Source organism: Mesoplodon densirostris, chromosome 7 (assembly GCF_025265405.1).
Source record: "Mesoplodon densirostris isolate mMesDen1 chromosome 7, mMesDen1 primary haplotype, whole genome shotgun sequence".
Taxonomy (NCBI): Eukaryota; Metazoa; Chordata; class Mammalia; order Artiodactyla; family Ziphiidae; genus Mesoplodon; species Mesoplodon densirostris.
Genome location: NC_082667.1, coordinates 111,853,766 through 111,872,228, shown reverse-complemented (window position 1 = coordinate 111,872,228; position 18,463 = coordinate 111,853,766). Strand labels below are relative to the sequence as shown.

Genomic DNA, 18,463 nt, shown 5'->3' with positions numbered 1-18,463 from the left:
CAGTCAATCTAACTTTAATGCAATATTTCTATCTCATCTGTCATTTATAGTATTATTTTTAATTGGCCCCCAGATTTTGTCTTAAAGCATTTTTTTTCTCTTCCGTACAGGACCCATCCTAGGATCAGGTATTGCATATAATGGTTACATCTCTTTTAGTAGTGAGCATTTCCCTATTCTTTTTTTGTCTTTTATGACATTGACATGTTAAAAATATGGCCCCCTTTTTTTTTTTCCTCCAGTAGAACATTCCTCATTTTGGGTTTGTCTCATATTTCCATGTGATTAGATTCAAGTTACGCATTCTTAGCCAGAATACTGCAGAAGTCACATTTGGAGGTATAGTGTTCATCTATTCCTCAAGGGTGATTTTAATTTTGATTACCCTTTCGAAGTGGTGTCTTGATTTTTCTACTGTATAATTATTGCTCCCCACCACCACCTTAAAACTAATAAACAGTCTTTGGGGAGCATTTTAAGGCAATGCAGATATACTACTCTTCATAAAAATTTCCCCCTAACTCCTCCTTATGTATCTATATATTATCAGTGTGGACTCATGAATTACTTTTTTTTTAATGGTATTTTTTTATATATATATAAATTTATTTATTTTTTATTTTTGGCTGCGTTGGGTCTTCATTGCTGTGCACGGGCTTTCTCTAGTTGTGGTGAGGGGAGGCTACTCTTCGTTGCGGTGCACGGGTTTCTCATTGTGGTGGCCTCTCATTGCGGAGCACAGACTCTAGGCGCACGGGCTTCAGTAGTTGTGGTACACAGGCTCTAGAGCGCAGGCTCAGTAGTTGTGGCGCGTGGGCTTAGTTGCTCTGCGGCATGGGCAGGCAGACTCTTAACCACTGTGCCACCAGAGAAGTCCCTTTAATGGTATTTTTGTGCTTGAATTGTCCCATATTTGGCCAGTGTGAGCTCCTTCAGGCCGGTTCCTTTGTGTTTGTAATGTGCCTCTTTCATTTTTTTCCTCTGATAGACTATTTTATAAAGCAGTTTTAAGTTCATAGCAATTGAGCAAAAGAGATTTTTCATAAATCCCTGCCCCCACTGATGCATAGCCTCCCCCATTATCAGCATTCCCCACAAGAGCAATATTTGTTACAACTGATGAACCTGTGTTGACACATTATCACCCAAAGTCCATAGTTTGCATTAGGGTTCATTCTTGGTATTGTACATTCTGTGGGTTTGAACATATGTATAATGACATGTATCCACCATTATAGTATCATACAGAGTAGTTTCACTGACCTCTGTGCTCCACCTATTCACCCTTCCCTTCCCCCTTCGTTTTTCTTGAGCACTTCCTTTTTTTTTGGTATATCATGATATCAAGCTTATCTGTAGAGCTACCCTTCCCCAGCCTCAGAATCAGCTATTTCTCCAAGGAACTCTGATTCCAGTTAGTGGGGAGTAGTATTAGGGACCAAGATCTAAGCACTAGGTGCACTCTTTCAGTGAAAAGAGCAAGGAAATATATGTATGTATACACATACATGCCTGTAGACCTAAACATGCGTTACACATGTACAGATTTGATAAATGTGTTTGTTGTCTTCACATAAATTAAAGCTGTTGAATCCAAGCTGTACTCAGGACAAACTCTATGACATCACTGAGTACTTTTTCATTGAACAAACATGTATCAAGTGACCTAGAAAGTGTTAGACCCTGAGGGTGTTATGATGAACAAGATAAATAGTGTTCCTGCACTCAGAGTCTGGTGGAAAGGACAGCTTATTGTACAGGTAATTTCAGTGTAATGTAATGGGCACATATATGTAGCTACTAGGGAAGATGGAACAACCTGGCAGAAGTGATCCATGTTCCAGGTGGGGAACACTGGAATGGTGATTGCCTGGGGTTGAGAGTGTGCCTTTGTGGACAAACTGAAAGGAGTTTGTTGTGGTTAGAGAAAGTATCAAGATAAAGTTATACGTCATCAGGCAATTTGAGTGCAGATATCAAAAATATTTAGGAATCTACTTTTCCATAATATAGTTCATGTTAATCTATTTTATCTATAGGAGTGAAACATGGGCACTTTTCTACTGTATCATTCAACTTCTACTGTATCATTCAACTTTGTATCTCTAGTACTTAGCAAGGTGCATGGCAGGAAATAGGCCCTCAGTTGTATTGCTTTGTTGGAATTATGGTTAATGGATATCTGTAAGCGAACTTAGTCTAGAGAAGTGTTTGAGAGCACTGTCTTTGCGGTGAGGCTGCGTGGGTTGAATCCCAACTCCACTCCTTTCTAAGGAGATTATTTAAATGTCTCGAAGCCTCTGCTTTCTGACCTATAAAATTGATATAATAGTGTATACCGTGGGGTTGTTGTAAAGATTAAGTGAGGTAATTCATGTTAGTATCCTTACTGCAGTGGCTAGTAGGTGACAAATGCCCAATAAGTGTTATGGGGTTTTATTTTATGTAGTAGTTTATCAAAAAAGGAGATGGGTTCATTTAGCAGAGTTAATTCTTAACGGACCCTTGCTGACTCCTGTTTCATACCTTTGTATTAAATTTTAAAATTCACTTTGTTATGTGCATTCTCAGTTTGGTATAGCATATAGATAATTAACTCTCCAGCCACTTAGCCAGTCTACCATCTAGCTTTTTCTGTAAAGTAGAAATGATCTCCCTCACAGAGTTTTTATTGTGAGGATCGAAGGTCGTGTACAGGCATACCTCGTTTTATGGTGCTTTGCTTTACTGTATTTTGCAGATACTGCGTTTGGGTTTTTATTGTTTGTTTTTTGTAAACAAATCGAAGGTTTGTGGCAACCCTGTGTTGTCAGATGATGGTTATTATTTTTAAAATTAAGGTGTGTATATTGTTTTTTTACACAATACTACTGCACACTTAATAGACTATAGTATAGTGTAAACATAACTTTTATATGCACTGGGAAACAAAATTTGTGTGACTCACTTGATTGCACTGATCTAGAACCGAATCCACAATGCTCGAAGGTGTATTTTGAAATAGCAAACAGAGTATGAATATAAAGTATTATTCTATATACCTGAGACTATCATTCACATTGCTTTTTCCTGCACTATTGTTTTGCCTGAGAATCCATGGAAAACACAAGATAACATGCTTCTTAGAATCATTCAGTGTAACAAACCATAAATACTAGGACTTTAGAACCAAAAGAAATCTAGAAGTCCTTTAGTAAAATCCAACCTTGTGACTGGCATTCTTCTATTCTCTTCTTGTCTACCTTCTCTCCTCACTTTTTTGTTGTTGGTTTTTTTCTTTTCCTAAAACGTGTCTATTGTCTTTATAGTACTTAGTTTTACAGTTTTATCCAGGCATTTTTTTTCTCTCCAGATATAAAATCCTCTTGATCAGATGGGTGTCATATGCATTTGAATCTTTTTGAAGAGATCTGACTTAGTTGCACTTTGGCTATAAGCTTGGAAAATGAGGCACTTAAAGTCTTTTGAGACGATATAATTTTACACTGACAGGCTGGAACCAGGTATACTACAGATTGCTTCCACACATCTTTGGTACAGCCATCTGTGATTCTAGTTCTAGGTCTGAATGCTGTGCCCAGTAGCATAACCATGCCATTCTGAGGCCTAGCTTTACAGGAATAGAGACTTCTTTGGAGGACCTAAGAGTCTGTCTTATTCTGCTTAACATTGAGAAACCTTGTATTAACTTGGGGATGATTGGTAACAGCTCTTGCTGCTTCCAGACCTTAGGCACAACTTTTGAAGACTTTTTAGGTAAGAAGATGATGGAATGGCAAGTAGTTCATTATTGAGGGAAACATGGAAGTTGCTTCTTTTGGCAACCAAATTTCATATCAAGTCAGGAATGTTAAATTATTTTGAGAAATTATTTTGTTAACCAAGTCTAATTGGTCGTTTATTAAATTTATAGTTAAGAATTAGAGCATTCTTAATCCTTTTGTAATTCATTCCTCCTGCTAACATGGATTTATTGCCAAAAGAATTATTTTCCTATATTCTCAAAGTCTTTAAATGCATGTCTTCATTGGTTACTATGGTAAAATTGGGGTGTGTTCCTTAAGCTGGAGATGTTCTTTTTGAAATTACTATCTTCCGTCTCCTTTTTTTCTGGGTAGCAGTAGATGTCTTAACCATTGCTTACCTCCTCCACAGTACCCATATTTTTTTCCCCTGAAATTAAGGTTCTTAAATTCAACTGGTCCTAGGAAGTAAAAAGAAGCAGCTACTCTAAAAGCAGCTAGCTGGGCCATTTGGAGCCTTTTCAGGCACTATACTTTCGTAAAATGCCTCTCAGTACTAGGAAATTGGAAGGTATCCCATTCTTTGGTTGTAGGCAACAGAGACCAACTTGGGTTAACTTAATTAAGCAAAAGGAAATTTATTGAATATCAGGAATTCACAAGATTAGGGAGAAGTCTCGAGAAACACACTTGGCATTGGCCAAGAACCAAGGCAACCCTAAAGGGCTCAGGAAGCTGTAAATTGTTATAGGATGCACTATAGCAATTTGAGTTCTTAGAAGGGAGCATTCAGCCAGCCTGACTTCAGTCATTGTCCTCCATTTAGCTGAGGAAGTTGGCTAGACTATCTATTGGGGTGGGGAGGATGTAATTCCTCAAGAGGAAGGTTAGGGTGCTGCTAAGAAAGGGGAATGGATAGTAGGGTTATAAAAACACAATAAATACATACTGGCTCAGTCCCTAGACCTTACAGTGGAACATGGACCTTGGAGAGCTAAAGTGGCAGAATCAGACCTTAAGGTCATGGGGTTGTTTCTGGTTTTTGTGTTGTTTTTTTTGGTTTTTGGTGGGTTTTGTTTTTGTTTTTGGTTGCTTTGTTTTGTTTTTGGTGGCCTTAGGGTATAAATCACACAATTCACACATTTTAAGTATACAATTCATTGTTTTTTAGTATATTCACAGTTGTGCAGTCACACAACTAAAACAGTCAGTTTTAGAACATTTTTTCATCACCCCAAAAAGAAACTTCTTTAGTAATCACCCTTCATCTTCCCCTAGCTCTAAGCAACCACTAATCTACTTTCTGTCTGTATGGATTGGCTTATTCTGGACAATTTCACGTAAATGGAATCATACAATATATGCTCTTTTGTGACTGGCTTTTTTGACTTAGCATGTTTTTAGGGCTCATCCGTATTGGAGCATGTGTCAGTACTCCATTCCTTTTTATTGTTGAATAATATTCCACTGTATAGCTATACCACATTGGTTTATCCATTCTTCAGTTGTAGGGTTGTTTCCACTGTTAGCTGTTAATGAATAATGCTCCTTTGAACACTGGTGTACGAATTTTTGTGTGGAGATATTTTCATTTCTCTTGGGTATATACCTAGGAGTAGAATTGCTGGTTCATATGGTAACTCTTTAACCTTTTGAGGAACTGCCTGACTGTTTTCCAAAATGGCTGTACATTGTACTTAGTGGTATATGAGGTACCGATTTCTCTGTTTGCAAACCGAAGTTCAAATCCTGGTTCTAGCATTTCTTGCTTTGTGACCTTCGGTAAAACAGTCCGAGGATCCATTTGTCAGTTGTAAAACAAAACGTACCTAACTTGAAAGGATATAATTAACGTTAAGTATCTAAGCATAGTGTCCATCACAGTAAGTTTTTAAAAATTATTTAGCTTCCTTCCTCCCTTCTCTTCTCCCTGGCAGCTCCCCATGACTTCCTCTTGGGTTTCAAAGCTGTCTGAGTCGGACTTGAATTCTCTTGCTTCATATTACTTAATCTTCCTAGCAAACAGTGGTAAGAGACGGTGTAGATATACTGGATTTCCTGACTGCTAATCATACTGATCACCATATGAGATGAAATACAGTGCATCTTAACTTACAGACTAGCTTACTTTGTTAAAGTCCTATCCTTAAACAGTTTCTGTAGAGCATAAGTCCTGTCAGGGTAGAGGAATAGAAGTCAATGAATGGCCTTTAAGTCAAAAGATAAACCCCAAATAGGAATTAGGATACCCCCAGTCTAATTCTGCCCTGTCTTACTTCATTCAGAAGTCTTATCTTTTTTTATTATTATTAATTTTTATTGGAGTATGGTTGCTTTACTATGCTGTGTTAGCCTCCACTGCACAACAAAATGAATCAGCCATACACATACAGGTATCCCCTCCCTTTTGGACTTCCCTCCCGTTTAGGTTACCACAGTGCATTAGGTAGAGTTCCCTGTGCTATACAGTACGTTCCCATCAGTTGTCTATTTTGTACATAGTTTCAATAATGCATATGTGTCAATCCCAGTCCCTCCCTCCCCACCCCTTTCCCCCTTGGTATCCATACATTTGTTCTCTACGTCCAAATCTCTTTCTGCTTTGCAAATAAGATCATGTATACCATTTTTCTAGATTCCATATATATATATATATATATATATATATATATGCGTTATTATACGACATTTGCTTTTCTCTTTCTGACTTCACTCTGTATGACTCTCAATTCATCCGTGTCTCTACAAATGACCCAATTTCGTTCCTCCTTATGGCTGAGTAATATTCCATTGTATATATGTACCACATCTTCTTTGTCCATTTCTCTGTTGATGGACATTTAGCTTACTTCCATGTCCTGGCTATTGTAAATAATGCTGCTGTGAACATTGGGGTGCATGTGTTTTTGTTTTTTTTTTTTGAATTATGGTTTTCTCTGGGTATATGCCCAGTAGTGGGATTGTTATATTGTAGTTCTATTTTTAGTTTTCTAAGGAACCTCCATACTGTTCTCCATAGTGGCTGTATCAATTTATATTCCCACCAACAGTGTATGAGGGTTCCCTTTTCTCCACACCCTCTCCAGCATTTATTGTTTGTAGATTTTTTGATGATGGCCATTCTGACCGGTGTGAGGTGATACCTCATTGTAGTTTTGATTTGCATTTCTCTGATAGTGATGTTGAGCATCCTTTCATGTGTTTGTTGGCCATGTTTATGTCTTCTTTGGAGAAATGTCTATTTAGGTCTTCTGCCCATTTTTGGATTGGGTTGTTTGTCTTTTTGATATTGAGCTGTGTGAGCTGCTTGTATATTTTGGAGATTAATCTTTGTCATTTGCTTCGTTTGCAAATATTTTCTCCCATTCTGAGGGTTGTCTTTTCGTCTTGTTTATGGTTTCCAGAAGTCTTATCCTTTTAAAGAACCTGATTCAGGAAGTCACTGGGAGACTACCTAGCCTTTTTTTCTGCTGTAGAACTGAGTAGTATGCAGGTAGCCTGTTTAAAAACCATAGAAGAGAATGAACGCATGGGGATAATGGGCCTTCAGGTCAACAAAAGGTTAATAGAGTTGACTCAAAGTAGGAGGGAAGAGATTAAGAGCAAAGGGTCAAAACCAAGGTTTTCTTCTTTGACCTGCTTTACCATACATAATAAGCAGACTGTTTAATACTGGCTGTAGGAACAAGATAATAGAGTATTGTCACTGAATCATTTTCGGAGTTGTTCTGGCAGCTATGTTAGTTATTCTGACCATATGGAACCCATCTAACCCGTGTGATTGGGGTTCTAGAATAAGAGTCATGGTGGGAAATGAAAGTCGTGATGCTTATGATTTAGATATTTCTCCAGTAACGGTGTTTTGTTTTGTTTTGTTTTGTTTTTTGGCTGCGTTGAGTCGCAGCGAGCGGGGGCTGCTCTTCATTGTGGTGTGTAGGCTTCTCATTGCAGTGGCTTCTCCTGTTGTGGAGCCTGGACTCTAGGCATGTGGGCTTCAGTAGTTGTGGCACAAGGGCTCAGTAGTTGGGGCTCAGTAGTTGTGGCATGAGGGCTCAGTAGTTGTGGCTCATGGACTCTAGAGCACAGGCTCAGTAGTTGTGGTACACAGGCTTAGTTGCTCCAAGGCATGTGGGATTTTCCAGGCCCAGGGCTCGAACCCGTGTCCCCTGCATTGGCAGGCGGATTCCTAACCACGGCGCCACCAGGGAAGTCCTTCAGTAACAGTTTTAAAGTGCTAGAGATACTTGTTTTGATCATTAGCTCAAGCACAGAAACAGCTAATTATTTTAGTGATTGTGAATCTCTTTTCCTAATTTATTTTCCTAATTTTCTAGTTTTAGAAATTAAAACGTTTAGTTTTAGAAATTGAAATGTTCTGCTTCCTTTCTGTTTATACCTGTTTTACTTTTTAAATTTCTCTCCATATATGTGTATTTAATATTTAGTAATTGTTAGGAATCCTTTGCTATTGTCTAGGAAATTTGTCCTAATAAGAAATATTATCTTCTGCAAAACACATAAGACAAACTAAGCCAAATATGAAAACGAGAAGTCAGCCTTGGCAATGTGACCATGGATCAAGATAACTGGAATAGAGTTGAGACTCCAGTTGAGCACATCTCAGGACAGAAGTTGGCTGTGAGACAGACATTGGACATATGTAATACGATTTAAAAAAAAATCATAGGACCCGAGGTTAAACTTTTCCAGCTGATTCCTGTTTTGTGTAGGGATAAATTGTCCAACCTACAATTTTTCATTGTGGTCAAATTGGTTTACTAGTCTCAGAATATCTTATTACAGTCTTTCCTTTGAATATTGTTTGTGCTGTCTTTTCCTCCAGTTTTTAATTGTGAAATGTCCTTTGCTTTTTTTCCTCTGTGTATTCATGATGTTAGCCCAAGTTACTCGTCTTGGTTGTTGATGCTCAGCTTCCTTAGACATCACATTTGCACATGCAGACTTACATATACAGTTTTTTTTATTACTTGAGTATGTGTTTTATAAGCAGTTCTGGTAAATGTCAGTTGATACTGATGGTGATGTGGACTGGTCCTTCTGATTTATTTGGTCTCTACTTATTCTTGTAAAATACTTCAAAATAATACCAAAGAGCTGTGTATACTTTCAGTGTGTTTTAGAGAAGAATTTGCTTATGTACTGTTTTTATTCACAAGTAATTTGCATTGTCTTATCTCTTCTAGGAGGAGAGCATTCCCATTGCTTTATCTGGTAGGGATATTTTAGCTAGAGCAAAAAACGGAACAGGCAAGAGCGGTGCCTACCTCATTCCCTTACTTGAACGGCTAGACCTGAAGAAGGACAATATACAAGGTTAGTTGTTTGTTTAAACTGTAAATGGCGATTTAAATCTTTGAGCTAGTACCATCTTTTTTTAGTCAGAACTTAAATAATCTGGAATTCGTATTTATCCTTTTCACGGTTTTTGGCCTGGTTGTCTTGTAAAAATGATTCCTAACTTTTTAAAGAGATTTATAGTTTTCAGAGTTCTATTACATATTACACAGCTATGACAACATTCCAGTGAGATAGGCAAAATAAGATTATTGTCCTATAGATAGGAAAAGCTAAGATCTTGAGAAGTTAAATTATCTGACATAGATACTTACAAACTATGGAACTGAAATGTTTCTTGTGACAGCTGTGTGTCTGCAGAGTTCCCTGTAGAAACATGAACTTTTTCTCTTTAAAGCCTTGTGGTTTGGGCTTCCCTGGTGGTGCAGTGGTTGGGAATCTGCCTGCCAGTGTAGTGGACATGGGTTCGAGCCCTGGTCCGCAAAGATCCCACATGCCGCGGAGCAGCTAGGCCCGTGAGCCACAGCTGCTGAGGCCCGTGCGCCTAGAGCCCGTGCTCTGCAGCAGGAGAGGCCACTGTAATGAGAAGCCCACGCATGGTAAAGAAGAGTGGCCCTGCTCGCCGCAACTGGAGAGGGCCCACGCGCAGCAACGAAGACCCAACACAGCCAAAAATAAATATATAAAAAATAAATTTAAAAAAATTTAAAAAAAAAGCCTTGTGGTTTGGGGATTTTAAGAGGTTAGGCAGTAAAGAAGAAACAAATTTCCATAACTGTACCCAGAGTAAGCTAATAGAGTTAAGTTTTCATCTCTGAAGCTTTTTCTTAAATTTTCAGCTGTTTTTTTCCCCAGCTTTCTTGATCTATAATTATTATTTCTGCCATCTCTCTGTTACTTACTTTCGTATGATATAAATAGAACTGGGCGGCAAGAGTTTCTTATTTGGGTATTTTGACTAGTGACTCTCTTACTAAAATATTAATGAACTTTGGGCTAATAATTGACAAAGAACCCTTTAAGGGTTTGTAACTAAGAAGAGTACAAGAATTGTATAGCATTGTTACTGAGGAAGAGTCTAAACCTGGAACACTATAATAGGTTCTCTCTCTTTTTTTTTTTTTTAAGGAAATTTATTCATTTGAGTGTCTTAATTACAAGGGAAAGTATTTCTGTAGCTTCTTAAACTCTTAATATATGCTGTTTTTTTTTCTGTTTTCTCTGTTATTTGTTATTTTCCAGCAATGGTGATTGTTCCCACTAGAGAACTTGCTCTACAGGTCAGTCAAATTTGCATCCAGGTCAGCAAACACATGGGAGGGGCTAAAGTGATGGCAACCACAGGAGGAACCAATTTACGGGATGACATAATGAGGCTTGATGATACAGGTAGGAAATGATTGATGTAAGGTGGCTGGCTCTCTGGAATTCCACATACAGGTGTTTCCTTTCAGTAACTTATTAAAATTGTTTTTTAAATTAATAAGAAACAAACATTGCAGTAGAAAAATGAATAAAGGAAATGACCATTTCATTCAAGCAGAAAAACAAATTGTTTTAGTAATTGAAAGAATATTCAGCCTTACTAGTAATTTTTTAAATTGCACATAAAAACAGTAAAGTGATATTGTACCTATCTGATTGACAAGGTTAATTCAGATTGGCAAGGCTAATTAGTAACCAGTAATGTGAGTTTGTGGAGAAATTGGCTGTCTTGCAACATGGGGGTATAAATTGATATAATCTCTGTGGTGGGCAATTTGGCATTATATTTCAAAATTATAAATGTATATTTTTAAGAATCTTTTTTTGAAGAAATAATTGGACAAATGCAAGGTTGTTTACTACAGCATGGTTTGTAGTAATGAAAAAATTGGAGCAACCTGAATGTCGGGAGTTCGGCTAAAATACATTGGGTATAGTCTGAAGGGAATTCCACACGGCCATTAAAGAGTGAAGCTGACCTGTATTCATTTTTTAATGAAGAGTTCTCCATGATACATTATTTAGTGAAAAAAGAAAACAGCAAGAATGAAATCCACTTATATAAAATTATACATAGAATTTTAGTCAAAATTTTATATATGATTATCATTTGATTAGTTTAATTACTATATTATTTGTGCTGTCCTGTTATTTAAAATGATTGTTTTATTTGATCCTTATTACAGTCTTCGGAAGACCATAGATCTAGATTAAAGGCAAGCTACTGTATCAGAAGCTTGGCATACCTTTTGTTTTTCCTTGGGGGTTGCCCCAAGACAAGGAAGTATGCCCCTTATTTGGAGCAGGTGATTTGGAAAGTTGTAGCCCCACCCCCATGTAGCAGTGAAACTAACAGGTATTCTCTAGCCAACCAAAGATGAAATGAAAATCCATATTCTAAAACACATCTTTGCCTCTTTGTATTATTCCTACCTCTACAGCAGTATTTCTGATAAAATATATGATATAAACCTTTACTATATCTTTTTTGCCCCAACTAAAATTAACGAAAATATGTTTTCTAATCTTGTGTAGTGCATGTCGTGATAGCTACCCCTGGGAGAATCCTGGATCTTATCAAGAAAGGAGTAGCAAAAGTTGATCATGTCCAAATGATAGTATTGGATGAGGTAATGTCTCTTCATTTGGAAACATACTATTCTGTAGTACTCTGGCTTTGTTCATAACTGCCAGTGAATGAAGCATAACCTCTTTGTGTTTTTGAGCTTTTATTTTATTTTATTTTTTAATTTTTGGCTGCATTGGGTCTTCATTGCTGTGCGCAGGCTTCCTCTAGTTGTGGCGAGCAGGGGCTACTCTTCGTTGCGGTGGGTGGGCTTCTCATTGCGGTGGCTTCTCTTGTTGCAGAACACAGGCTCTAGGCACACGGGCTTCAGTAGTTGTGGCACGCAGGCTCAGTAGTTGTGGCACATGGGCTTAGTTGCTCTGCGGCTTGTGGGATCTTCCCGGACCAGAGCTCGACCCCATGTCCCCTGCATTGGCAGGCAAATTCTTAATCACTCTGCCACCAGGGAAGTCCCTATGACCTTTTAATAAATGCATGACTCTTGTCGGTTCAAAGTAATTTGCTTATAAAACATGTTTTACCCTTTAAAAACAATAGATGGTAGGAATTTATAGGACTAAATCAGCCTTGTGTCTTTTTCTTAGTAAAGCCAGGTTTTTATTTTTCAGTAAGAGAAGTTGTTGAATAATCTCAAAGCCAAGTTCATTCTAAGTCTCTTTCCATTCTGTGATTCATCTTAAGAAGCATGTAATGTCTCTGACCCCTCATTTAACATACAACTTTGTATTGTTTGGTTTTTCGTCTCTGTTACAATGTGTTATCTCACCAGGTTATAAGTGCCTTTTAAGAACTTATTCAGCTCTGCATCCTTAGGACCTAGCAGTGTTTTATACATATATGAAATCAGTGTTGATGTTTTTAAAGTTATTTTCCTGTTTGGTCTGTGTTTTAGATTACTAGAGCAGTTTCGTCATGATCTAATTCAGAACAAGTTTTTATCTTTGAGTAATGAGAGAGCACATTTATTAGTTACTTACTGCGTGCTAGCACTAAGTGCTTTACATGTTTTTTTCATTTAATTTTTGCAAGAATCCTATAAGGTAGGTGTCCTATAAAGTAGTTACTACAGTAAGAAGACATCTTAATTTTTAAATTGTGGAAACTGAAATAGTGAGTGGTTAATAAACCTCCCAACATAGCTAATAAGCTAATTAAACCCAGGTAGTTTGACTCTGCAGCCTGTACTTTTAACCACTATACCATAATGTCTCTGTAATGGAAGTCACATTAAAATTTTGTTATGGGAACAAGGATTATATCTGTCTAGGACTTTTTTTCCTTGGAAGATGAGTATTACAGACTTTTCCCCTTCTGAATCACCGGTAATGTGTCTTGGTGCCTTTGGACTATGCAGTGTTGTAGAGGACTTACTGTTTACAACCAGGAGCATTCCATGAACTTGCTGGATGATGCCTTATTAACCAAAGACCTTAGACATTATTTCATTGTGTTTAAGATCGTGTTCTCTTTGTACTGCAGGCAGATAAGTTGCTGTCACAGGATTTTGTGCAGATAATGGAGGATATTATTCTCACGCTACCTAAAAACAGACAGATTTTATTATATTCTGCTACTTTCCCTCTTAGTGTACAGAAGTTCATGGTGAGTATAAACCTGTACTTGGAAGCAGTACTATTCTGTTGTCCATGAGTATATCTTTATCCATAATTACATCTTACTACTAATCTATATTACACTGATTTCAAGTTTTGGGCTTTTTCTTCAGCTGATCAATTAAGGTTTGTTGTTCATAAGTTAACTGATTTTTTTAAGATACAAAAGTAATTTGATTCTTATTTGTTCACTTAGCTTTTGGTGTCAGACTGACATAGCCATTGATGCTAGATAAATTGATTACAGCATAATTCTATATTTAAAGTACAAAATAGTAACTTAGCTGTATATCTGAATGTTATATCTCCCATTTTGTGGTAATTTACTTCTTCCATGACAGATAATAACGTTTTAAAGAGGGCTGCATCCCTTAAAGTAAGAGTTTATCAAGCAGAAATGTATGAGGATATATTCTGAGTTTAAGAAATAGACTCTGCTTTCATTTAAATATGAGACTCTTCTTTTTTTCAGAATTCTCATTTGCAGAAACCCTATGAGATTAACCTGATGGAGGAGCTAACTTTGAAGGGAGTAACCCAGTACTACGCATATGTAACTGAGCGCCAAAAAGTACACTGCCTCAACACACTTTTCTCCAGGGTAAGTCTGTTAGGCTTTAGCGGCTGAATGTTGTCCGTTACTTACTACTTAACCTCAGTAAAACAAACAGTTGTATCAGTTTTCTCACCATTTTCTTTTTCTTTTCTTTTCTTTTTTTTTTAATACTTATTTATTTGGCTGCTCCGGGTCTTAGTTGTGGCATGCAGGATCTTTTAAGTTGCAGCATGCGGGATCTAGTTCCCTGACCAGGGATCAAACCCGGGCACCCTGCACTGGGAGCACGGAGTCTTAACCACTGGACGACCAGGGAAGTCCCTCTCAGCATTTTCAATGTAAAAAAAATTCCTTAGTTTTTCCTAAAGGTAGTTTGAGTTGTTGATCTGAAGCTGATACTGTATGATTGTCAAGTCAAGGCACTTCTAATTTGATTCTAAAATAAGTTGACCTTAGTTACAGATAATCCTCATTATTCTCAGTAATTATAATTGTTCCGTTGTAGGCAGATTCTGTTTTTGCAAATTCGCCTACTTGCCAAAATTTCCTTGTCACCGCGAAGTCAGTACTCAGGTGCTCTTGAGGTCATTTGCAGACATACGTGAAGAATTTGAGACCTCATGCGGTTTCCCCCTGCTTTCTTGTTTCAGCTCATACTATAAATGAACACCCTTTTCACAGTCTATTTAGTGCCACATTTCCCACATTTCTGTGCTTTTCTATTGATTTCACTCTTTTAAATGGCCCCTAGGCATAGTGCTGAAGTGTTGTCCAGCGCTCCTAAGTACAAGAAGAATGATGTGCCTTGCAGAGATAAGGTATTAGATAAACTTCATAAAGGCATGAGTTACAGAGCTGTGGGCCATGAGTAAATAAGGTGTCTTTAAACAGTAACACTATTTGAGCCAAATTCCTTGGTGGTCCAGTGGTTAGGACTCCGCGCCTCCACTGCAGAGGGCATGGGTTTGATCCCAGGTCAGGGAACTAGGATCCTGCAAGCTGTGTGGCAGGGGAAAAAAACAAACAAACAAACAGTAACACACATAAAACAAGGTTATCTGTTGACCCGTTGATGAAGCAGTTAAGTGTTCCTCACAGGAACCTAACCCTGTATTTCCCCTGGAAGCAGTGGTCCTATATTCAGTAATTCAGTGTTTCCAGTAACTGTATAGAACATAACTACCTCAAGTAATGAGAATTGGCTGTGTTTACTCCTGTTGGCAATTATGCGGCCCTTATGAAAAATACTCTGCTACAATAAAACTTGCTCTACAATAAAAATTATCTTCAACTACTATGTAAATGAATAGTACTTAAAATTTTTACAGTTTTGCATCTCTCTTGTATCATGAGATTCTAAGTCTTAGATGATATTTTCAAGATTTGGCAAAGTTAATGAAGGTTTTTGTTTTCCTTCCTTATGTCATCTTTTGTTTTGTTTTCCCCCTGTGCTCAGCTTCAGATAAACCAGTCGATCATTTTCTGTAACTCCTCTCAGAGAGTTGAATTGCTAGCCAAGAAGATTTCTCAACTGGGTTATTCTTGCTTCTATATCCATGCTAAAATGAGGCAGGTGAGTATAAAACTTGAACTTGTATAGATTTTTTTAAAAACGTTTTTCTTAGTATTTCTTGGATTTTGTTTTGTTTTAATGCTCTTCCAAACGCCCTGAGTTTGAGAATAAATTATTCCTTAGGCAAAGGACCATTCATTTTAACCTCTCTGAGGTTAGGTTTTCTAACTACAAACAGGGGTAATAGTACATATTCATACCTCACAAGGTTGTCAGGAAGATTGAGATTATGTATGAATGAATAGTTTGTAAGTTGCCAAGCATAATAGAAATGTGAGATTTTATTCCCTTCCTTCCCCATATTCTTAGATTTGGGCTAGTATTTAATACAGTAATCACTAGCCACATGTGGCAATTTAAAAGAGTTAAAATTTTGGGGCCTCCCTGGTGGCGCAAGTGGTTGAGAGTCCGCCTGCCGATGCAGGGGATACGGGTTCGTGCCCCGGTCTGGGAGGATCCCATATGCCGCGGAGCGGCTGGGCCCGTGAGCCATGGCCGCTGGGCCTGCGCGTCCGGAGCCTGTGCTCCGCAGCGGGAGAGGCCACAGCAGTGAGAGGCCCGCATACCGCAAAAAAAAAAAAAAAAGAGAGTTAAAATTTAAATAAATGTTAAAATTAAACAATATTTAAAATTTAGATTCAGTGCAATCCCTATCAAACTACTAATGGCATTTTTCACAGAACTAGAACAAAAAATTTCACAATTTGTATGGAAACACAAAAGACCCTGAATAGCCAAAGCAATCTTGAGAAAGAAAAACGGAGCTGGAGGAATCAGGCTCCCTGACTTCAGACTATACTACAAAGCTACAGTAATCAAGACAGTATGGTACTGGCACAAAAACAGAAATATAGATGAATGGAGCAGTATAGAAAGCCCACAGATAAACCCACTCACATATGGTCACCTTATCTTTGATAAAGGAGGCAAGAATATACAATGGAGAAAAGACAGCCTCCTCAATGAGTGATGCTGGGAAAACTGGACAGCTACATGCAAAAGAATGAAAGTAGAACACTTCCTAACACCATACACAAAAATAAACTCAAAATGGATTAAAGACCTAAATGTAAGGCCAGACACTATAAAATTCTTAGAGGAAAACATAGGCAGAACACTCTGTGACATAAATCACAGCAAGATCGTTTTTGACCCACCTCCTAGAGAAATGGAAATAAAAATAAACAAATGGGATCTAATGAAACTTAAAAGCTTTTGCACAGCAAAGGGAACCATAAACAAGATGAAAAGACAACCCTCAGAATGGGAGAAAATATTTGCAAACGAAGCAACTGACGAAGGGTTAATCTCCAAAATATACAAGCAGCTCATGCAGCTCAATATCAAAAAAAACAAAAACCCAATCCAAAAATGGGCAGAAGACCTAAACAGACATTTCTCCAAAGAAGATATATACAGATGGCCAACAACACATGAAAGGATGTTCAACATCACTAATCATTAGAGAAATGCAAACCAAAACCACAATGAGGTATCACCTCACACCGGTCAGAATGGCCATCATCAAAAAATCTACAAACAATAAATGCTGGAGAGGGTGTGGAGAAAAGGAATCCTCTTGCACTGTTGGTGGGAATTTAAATGGATACAGCCACTATGGAGAACAGTGTAGAGGTTCCTTAAGAAACAAAATAGAAGTACTATATGACCCAGCAATCCTACTACTGGGCATATACCATGAGAAAGCTATAATTCAAAAAGAATCGTGCACCACAGTGTTCATTGCAGCACTATTTACAATATCCAGGACATGGAAGCACCCTAAGTGTCCATCAACAGGTGAATGGATAAAGAAGATGTGGCACATATATACAATGGAATATTACTCAGCCATAAAAAGAAACGAAATTGAGTTATTTGTAGTGAGGTGGATGGACTGAGAGTCTGTCATACAGAGTTAAGTAAGTCAGAAAGAAAAAAATACCATATGCTAACACATATATATGGAATCTAAAACAAAAAAGATTCTGAAGAACCTAGGGACAGGACAGGAATAAAGACCTAGACGTAGAGAATGGACTCTAGGACATGGGGACGGCGAAGGGTAAGCTGAGATGAAATGAGAGAGTAGCACTGACAGGTACGCACTACCAAATGTAAGATAGACAGCTAGTGGGAAGCAGCCGCATAGCACAGGGAGATCAGCTTGTGCTTTGTGACCACCTAGAGGGGTGGGATAGGGAGGGTGGGAGGGAGGGAGACGCAAGAGGGAGGGGATACAGGGATATATGTATATATATAGCTGATTCACTTTGTTATACAGCAGCAACTAACAACAATGTAAAGCAATTATACTCCAATAAAGATGTTAAAAAAATAAAACTTAGTTCTTCAGTCACACTAACCACATTTGAAGTGACGCATTACATGTGACTAGCAGTCACAGTTTTAGAAAGTACAGATACAGAACATTTCCATCATTGCAGAAGGTTCTGATTTTGCTGTGTACCTCCTCGGGTACATCTGTTTTTACTATTTGCCTTTAGAAAAGGATGCAATCTATATTTCAGCACTTAATTCAACAGGAAATAAATTCAAAACTATCACAAGACAACATTTTGCGTTTGTGCTGACGTGAAATTTCATAAGAAAGTTTCTGTAGGCTAACGGGTTAAGAACTTAACTCACATATGGTTTTCAAAGAAGCTTAGTGTCATGGATCAGATACCTTAATGTAGGCCCCTAATATTAAAATTATTACAGGAAATGAATGTATTAAATTGAAGAGAATATTTCAGAATGGAAGAACATTGTGTTGAAAAGAAAGACCAGTTTGCCAGATGCTAGATTTATTGCTTTTGCTAGAGTCAGTGTATATTTTCATTTTTGTTTTTTAATTGGAAAGTAGTTATTTTTAGCTTTTGTATATAATAACTGAAAAGGTAAATAGTAGATGTTTTGGTCAAGCCAAACTTTTGGCATCTTTTGTTTGAAATATTTTAGAAGTATGGTGAAAATTCTCACTAAAAATCCACTCCAGCAAAAAAGAAAAATACCTTTTTTTTTTTTTTTTTTTTTTTTTGCGGTTACACAGGCCTCTCACTGTTGTGGCCTCGCCCGTTGTGGAGC

General features: G+C 37.7%; 1 protein-coding gene across 7 annotated transcripts in view; it reads left to right on the top strand.

Moving 5' to 3' along the window:
* The window catches only part of DDX6 (DEAD-box helicase 6), a 36,013-nt gene that overhangs the window by 7,957 nt on the left and 9,593 nt on the right, over positions 1–18,463 (top strand). For all 7 annotated transcript variants that reach the window (XM_060104005.1, XM_060104007.1, XM_060104008.1 and 4 more), the window contains exons 5-10: positions 8,948–9,077; positions 10,302–10,448; positions 11,580–11,674; positions 13,111–13,233; positions 13,717–13,845; positions 15,257–15,373. In XM_060104005.1, the coding sequence (XP_059959988.1) occupies positions 8,948–9,077; positions 10,302–10,448; positions 11,580–11,674; positions 13,111–13,233; positions 13,717–13,845; positions 15,257–15,373 (741 nt within the window). The remainder of the gene's footprint in view (positions 1–8,947; positions 9,078–10,301; positions 10,449–11,579; positions 11,675–13,110; positions 13,234–13,716; positions 13,846–15,256; positions 15,374–18,463) is intronic.